Source organism: Corvus brachyrhynchos, unplaced genomic scaffold (genome assembly GCF_000691975.1).
Source record: "Corvus brachyrhynchos isolate BGI_N302 unplaced genomic scaffold, ASM69197v1 scaffold5, whole genome shotgun sequence".
In the NCBI taxonomy this organism is placed as follows: Eukaryota; Metazoa; Chordata; class Aves; order Passeriformes; family Corvidae; genus Corvus; species Corvus brachyrhynchos.
In genome coordinates, this window is record NW_008238321.1 from 5,709,048 (window position 1) to 5,715,959 (window position 6,912).

The 6,912-nt window shown below is 58.0% G+C and overlaps 2 protein-coding genes across 2 annotated transcripts in view; one reads left to right on the plus strand and one right to left on the minus strand.

Annotated features, from left to right (window-relative positions):
• Positions 1–6,460, plus strand: part of CHTF18 (chromosome transmission fidelity factor 18) — a gene marked incomplete at its 5' end in the record, with an annotated part of 9,951 nt that extends 3,491 nt beyond the window's left edge. The window contains 11 exons of the mRNA XM_017734274.1: positions 344–473; positions 551–649; positions 929–1,059; positions 1,642–1,804; positions 1,915–2,139; positions 2,232–2,381; positions 2,775–2,905; positions 4,017–4,149; positions 4,919–5,029; positions 5,639–5,699; positions 6,156–6,460. Coding sequence (XP_017589763.1) covers positions 344–473; positions 551–649; positions 929–1,059; positions 1,642–1,804; positions 1,915–2,139; positions 2,232–2,381; positions 2,775–2,905; positions 4,017–4,149; positions 4,919–5,029; positions 5,639–5,699; positions 6,156–6,292 — 1,471 coding nt within the window. The remainder of the gene's footprint in view (positions 1–343; positions 474–550; positions 650–928; positions 1,060–1,641; positions 1,805–1,914; positions 2,140–2,231; positions 2,382–2,774; positions 2,906–4,016; positions 4,150–4,918; positions 5,030–5,638; positions 5,700–6,155) is intronic.
• The window catches only part of GNG13 (G protein subunit gamma 13), a 2,383-nt gene continuing 1,927 nt past the window's right edge, over positions 6,457–6,912 (minus strand). The window contains exon 3 of the mRNA XM_017734275.1: positions 6,457–6,907. Within this exon, the coding sequence (XP_017589764.1) occupies positions 6,837–6,907 (71 nt within the window). The 3' untranslated portion in view covers positions 6,457–6,836. The remainder of the gene's footprint in view (positions 6,908–6,912) is intronic.

Genomic DNA, 6,912 nt, shown 5'->3' on the forward strand with positions numbered 1-6,912 from the left:
GATGGCAGGATTGGCCCCAAGTGACCCAAAACATCCAGGTGGGACCAGGCTCTGCTGCCAGGGAACAGGGACAGGAGCAGAGGGAACGGCCTCAGGCTGGGCTAGGGGAGGTTCAGGTTGGATATTGGGAAAATTCCTTCATGGACAGGATGGTCAAGTATTGAGTGGACCAGGCTGCTCATGGCAGCATTGGAGTCCCCATCCCCGGGGGGATTGCAAAGCTGTGTGGATGTGGCACTTAGGGACATCATTTCATGGTGGCAGTGCTGGGAGAACAGTTGGGCTCAGTGCTCTAGGCTTTTCCAACCTAAGTAATTCCATGATTAAGAATGGAATTCCCTGCTGGGCTCTCTCAGACCCCCGTGTTTCCCTCCCCCAGGTACGTGCCCGCCCTGCGCCCGCTCCGGCAGCAATCCTTCCTGCTCAGCTTCCCTCGCACCGCTCCCTCCCGGCTCGCCCAGCGCCTCAGCGAGGTCTGGGGTGTCCCAGGGCCCCCCTGTCCCCCTGGCTGAGTGCCCCCTCCCCGCTGAGGCCTATCCCGCTCCCGCAGATCGCGCTCCGGCAGGGAATGCGGGCGGACATGGGCGCGCTCCTGGCGCTCTGCGAGAAGACGGACAACGACATCCGCTCCTGCATCAACACCCTGCAGGTACTGGGGACACCGGGGTGGCCCTGGGAACACGGGGATGGCCCTGGAAACATGGCCATGGCTCTGGGGATACAGGGATGGCCCTGGGGACATGCTCCTGCTGCAGCTCTGGCCTCACACTGGGACAGAGGGGATGAAACTCCCTTCCAGGCAGATCCCTGAAACATCTGCCCTGTCCCCTGGGGTGTTTTTAACCCTACACGTAGAGGAGGAGGGGGGTCGCTGTGTCCAGCTTTTCCCAGGGGCTTTGGGATCTCCATGCCTTCGCTCCTGTTGCAGTTCCTGCACGGCCGAGGGCAGAAGGAGCTGAGTGTGCAGGTGGTGCAGACCATGAGGATCGGCCTGAAGGACCAGAACAAGGGGCTCTTCTCCATCTGGCAAGAGATCTTCCAGCTCCCCAGGGCCCAGAGGTAAAAGGAGGGGTTTGTTAGATCTGCTGAGTGCTTGGGGGGGTGGTATTCCCATTTCCCAGAGAAGCTGTGGCTGCCCCTGGATCCCTGGAAGTGTCCGAGGGAGGCTGGATGGGGCTTGGACCAATGTTCTATAATTCCATGACCTGCAAGGTCCTGGAGAGCAGCTTTTTGAGGAGATTTGTGTCCATCATAGAATCCTGGAATGGTTTGGGTTGGAATGGAGCTTAAAGCCCACCCAGTGCCACCCCTGCCACGGGCAGGGACACCTCCCACTGTCCCAGGCTGCTCCCAGCCCCAATGTCCAGCCTGGCCTTGGGCACTGCCAGGGATCCAGGGGCAGCCACAGCTTCTCTGGGCACTCTGTGCCAGGGCCTCCCCATTGTCACAGGGAAGGATTTCTTCCCAATATCCCACCTAAACCTTTCCTCTCTCAGTCTAAAGCTTTTTTGCCACTCCACTTAGCTCCCAATAATTCGGCATTGGCATTGCCTCCAGTGCAGTGTCCCAGGATCCAAATATTCCTTACTGGCCCCTTCAGTACTGGGAAACCCTCAGCTCTTCCCTTCGGGCTCTCCCCAGGCACAGGATAGGAATGGACCCCTCTTTGCCAGCCCAGCTCCTGCTGGGGGATGAGGACCTGTCACACCCTGGGGGCTCAGCTGGCTTCAATTCCTCTTCCCACCGCTTCCACCACATCCTGCACCTCTCCATCTCCTCGGGAGAGCAGGAGAAGCTGGCCCAGGTGAGGGGGGGAGCCGGGTGCTGGAGCTGAGCTCAGCGGGAAGCTCAGAATCCCAGCGAGGTGCTCTGCTGGAGCACCCTCCACCCTTCTGATCCCAGATCCGCTTCCAGGGCCTGTTTGAGAACTTCCTGAAGATGAAGGTGCGGGATTCCAGCCTGGGCTCCGTGTGCCTGGCCCTGGAGTGGCTGGGCTTCTCCGACCTGCTGGGCCGGGCGGTGCTGCAGGGGCAGAACTTCCAGCTGCTGCGGTACCTGCCCTTCCTGCCCGTGCTGTTCCACCTGCTCTTCGCGGCCACCTCCATCCCCCGGCTGGCCTATCCCAGCAGCCAGCACGAGGCAAGTCCAGCAGGGCAGGGTGACAGCCTGGCCACAGCTCTGCCCCTGCAGGGACACCTGGCTCAGCTGGCCCTGCCCTGTCCTGTCCCTAGGCCCTGGCCAAGCTGACCCAGATGCAGAACCTGGTGCTGTCCATGGTGTCGGGGATCGCGCCCAGCGCCCGGAGCCGTGCGGGGCAGCAGGCGCTGGTGCTGGAGGTGCTGTGCCTGCTGCTGGACATCATTGCCCCCAAACTGCGGCCTGTGAGTGTCCCCAGCCTCTGTCCCTGCTGGGGGCCCTGCCTGGCTGCTGTGACCCCTCTGCAAACCCCACCCTGATGAGCGATCCCGGATCTCTGTCCCAGGTTTGGGGTGGGTTTGATGTCACGGTGCAGAAGCTGGAGGGAAGCTGAGGACGGGGTGCTGAGGTGCCCAACTGTGGGGAGGGGTCCTGGGCCCCACCTGGGGTGGGCTTGGCTGAGCAGGGCTTTGGGGAGGTGTCAGAGTCACCCCCACCCGGGAGAGGGTCTGTCCCTGCTCTGGGAAGGATGTGTGTCCCTGAGAGGGAGCTAAATTTGATCTGGGTCCTTCCTCACCCAGAGACAACTGTGCTTGGGCTGTTCGGGGTTTATAAGTTGTCTGCTGTCCCCTGGCCAGGTGAACACGCAGCTCTACAGCCTGAAGGAGAAGCAGCAGCTGGCTGAGCTCATCAGCACCATGCTCACCTATAACCTCACGTACCTGCAGGAGCGCCTGCCTGAGGGCCAGTACACCTTCAAGCTGGATCCGTGAGTCCCAGGGCTGGGGAGAGGGTGTGGGAGTCAAAATCCTTCCCTGGGAGGGTGGGGAGGCCCTGGAATGGAATTCCCAGAGAAGCTGTGGCTGCCCCTGGATCCCTGGAAGGGTCCAGGGCCAAGTTGGACAGGGATTGGAACAAGTGGAAGGTGTCAGGGTTGGAGCTGGATGATTTTAAGATGCCTCCCAATCCAAACCATTCCAGGATTCTGTGATGATTCTCAGGAAGGAGTTGGGACTCTGGGCTTTGCTGCATGCCCAGTGTGATCCAGCTGCCCCATCACTCCCTCAGGCTGAGGCCGAGCAGGTTGAGCTTTAATGGATTCAAGGGAAGGGAGCAGTTTCCTTTGTCTCTGACCAGAGGAGGGGCTGGTGGCAGGACAGGGCTGACCCACCTGGGCACATCCCAGTGGCACCTGGGAGTTGTGTCCCAGCATCTCTCTGGCAAACACCTCTGATGTCACCAGCAAAACCTGTGGGGTTTTCTTTAAAACTTTTCAAATCATTGGTGTGACAGCTGATTTCTGATTGGGTGCAGAGCCCCCTGACACGGGGCTTTGCTCCCTGCATTTTAGGGGCAATAATGGTGAATGAATAGTGAATAAATAGGGAATAATCAGGGAATAAATAGTGGATAAACATGAAATATTGGGAGCTGGCAGAGGGACTGGTTGGTGGCTCCTCAGTGCTGGGGATACTGAAACAGGCCTAACTCCAGACCTGGTCCCCCAGCCTTGTTAAGGATCCCGCTGCTCTGACGATCCCAAATTACTGTTCCTGGCTGGATTCCCATTAAACCTGTCCGCAGGGGCACCTCGGGGTGGCTGTGAAGGTCGTGTTGCTGCTGTGCCCATGGGCTTTTCAGGGCAATCTGTCCAGCACAGACCCTCTGCAGTTCCCTCTTTCTGCTTTCACCCAGATTCCACCCCTGGAATCCCTCCCACATTCCCATTCCCGCAGTTCCCTGGCTCTGCACGGGGGAAACTGAGGCAGCATGGCTGGAATTGCACTGGGATGTTGGGAGGGACAGGGCTGGGAGGTGCTGGGGCTCCCAGGCTGCACAGTGCTGGGTTATTTTCAGTGTCAAGTCCCTGTTCCCTGCAGGAATGTGGAGGCCGTGTGCCGCTTCCCAGCGCTGCCGGCCCGCAGGCAGCTCAGCTACCAGGCCAAGCAGCTCATTGCCAGGGAGATCGAGCTGGAGAAGATGAGGAGGACGGAGGCACGGAGCCTGGGCCAGGTGGGGATTTCCAAAGGGGTGGCAGGGCTGGGGATGTGGAGAAAATCCTTAGGGATGTGGTCTTTTCCAAAGCAGTTGGTGGCTTTGGCTCCGTGAGTGGAAATCCAGGATTAACCCCCCCGGCTGCAGCTGGTTCCCTGCACAGCTGTGCTGGGCTGCAGGGCTCAGCTTTTTGCAGGAATTCTGGAGGCAGTTAAAGCTTTGAACCTTTCCACTCTCCAGTGAGGGCTGTGAGGAGGTGGGAATTTTAGGTGGGAATTTTCGGCTGCGGTTTGTATTTATCCGTGTGGGAGGTGAACTCTTCCCTGCCTGCTGCACTTCCAAAGGTCCTAAAGCCCCCAGGAGGACCAGAGTGGCTCTGCACACTGCCTTGGAGGCAGGAAAAGATGGGAACAGGTGGAAAAGGTGGAGAAACATCCCAGGTGTAGCCACTGCCTGCCCTGCCCTGGTGCCAGCGGGATAATTAATCCCTGGGAGCCCCTTGGAGCAGGAGCAGGGCTCCTGGGGGATGTGTGGGATGAAGAGAAGCTGCAAAAACATCTCTGAAGGCTCCTTGTTTACATGTGGTTACATGTGGAGTCCCAGGGAATGGGCCTTCAGCTGGGGGTGATCTCACGAGGCACAAAATGATGGAAAAATCCATGGGATATTGCAATCCAACCTGGCAGCAAGCAGGGCGGGCTGGGATGGGGGTGGCAGATGCTCAGTGCCCAACCCTGGAGCTCAGACACACCAAGGGGAGCCTCATTCAGGTGTCTCCTCCCTGCAGGATCCTGGGAATGGCCTCGGGGAGGAGCGAGGGGACCCGGAGCCAGCAGGGCCCCCCCACCACCAGCAGCGTCTGGAGCACATCGTGAGGAGAGCGGCGCTGCACGACAAGGTCAGGGCTCCACTGCTGCCCCAGTTCCTGCCCCAGTTCCCACCAGCCCTTTCCCGGGCTGCCAGACACTCCCTGGCTCCACTGGAATTTGGTTTTTTTAGTCCAGTTTCCTTTAATAGCCCAGCTCAGCTCCGTGTGTCCCATCAAGGCAGCTCTGGGATTGGGGTGAATTGGATCTGGGTGACATTTTGGATGCGTCCTGGGAAGTTTTCGTGGTGGGGGGAGGGAAGAGCTATGGAGATTTGGGCTAAAATAGCTGAATTTGGGCTCTGTGGGAAAGCAGCTTGGAAAAGCTGCTCTGGAATGATCCCACCCTGGGGATCCTTGGGTTCCAGGAGAAGCAGGGATCATTCCCTGGCACTGCCCCTCTCCAGGGCTCAGCTGCCAGCCCTTTCCTGAGTGTAAAACCCCACACGAGCCTTCAATTTTGTCTTTCCCACAAATTTGAATGCCGTTTGCATTCCCAGCCCGCTGGCCCTTCCTGCAGGATTTACATTTAGCTCCTGCTCGCCTCAGAAGTGCCTTGGGGTGGCTGAGCCTTGCCCAGGAACGATCCTGCCATGGTTTTGTCCCTCTCTGAGCGGGAGCGGCCAAGGGCAGGGGCTCCAGAAAAAAAAATGGGATGTTTGCGGGAGGCCACTCCAGCAGAAAGAGGCGGCCACGGCCCCGGGTGGGTAACACAGGTGGCCTCAGAACTGGGTGGGTGGCACAGGGGACACAGGGGGTGGCAGGTGGGTGGCACAGGGATGGGGGTCCCAGCCCCAGATGGGTGGCACAGGGACAGGGGGGCCCCGGGTGCCACTGGGGGCTCTCCCCATTCCCAGTGCCAGGAGCAAAGAGGGGCTCCTGTCCCTCAGCCCCAGCCCCAGGGGACAGCAGCGGTGTGGTTGGACACACAGACACCAGCACAGCTGGCAGGGAGTTCCTGTGGGCAAATCCATGGATTCTGGCCCCAACCAAAGGGAACTTTGGGTGCTGGAGGCTTTGCAGGATTTGGGATATGGAATCATCAGCTCTACCCTTCCAAGCCCTCTCCCTGCTCCCCAAATCCCCCCTCTCCAGCCAGGGCACAGCTTGTAATTTTAAGGTTTCCTGCACATTTTTGAGGTGGATTTTCCTCATGCAGCCCCTCAGGTGTCCAAGGAGGAGTCCCTGGAGAGCCAGATGGGAAAGGCCGTGGGGAAGAGTGACGTCTGGTTCCGCTTCAACGAGGGCTTCTCCAACGCTGTCAGGAGGAATCTTTACATCAGGGACCTGCTCTAGCAGGGCTGGGGGGGAGCCAGGAATTCTGGAGCTGAAAGTGAAGGGATCCGCTGGTTTTTGGCTTTCTAACCCCTGGCTGGGGTGTGTGGCCATGATCTTGGTGTAGAGTTTTGTATTACCCACTTATTTTGTTTAAAAAAAGAAATAAAATATCTCTAAAAAAATTCATAATGAATTATTGCTCTGTTTATTTCATTAATAAAGCTTGAGGTGCCCAATGTGCCTGTTTTACTGCAAACTGAGATCCTACAAAAGTATCTAAAAATCACTGAAAAAGGGGTTTTTTTATAAAAAGCTTCTTTACAAGTTGCAAAATCTGCCTTTTTTGGTGGCAGAAGTGCGAGATGAAACCCCAGCAAACCTTGGAGCAGCCTTTGCTGTGCTCCTGCCCCATCCCAGGGGCCTTTCCCCATGTCCCCCCCATTTCTAAAACCCCTTCTAGGACTAAACAAGAAGAAACAAGGTGAGGGCAGGGTTTTTGTTCAGGTTCTCATGTTGGAATTGGAACTAACTAATGGAAAATCCCCTCAGCAGGGGGGAGCCCTCAGAGGATGGTGCATTTGCCTTTCTCCACCCAGGGGTTGTTCTTCATCAGCTCCGGGTTCAGGAAGGGATCTTCA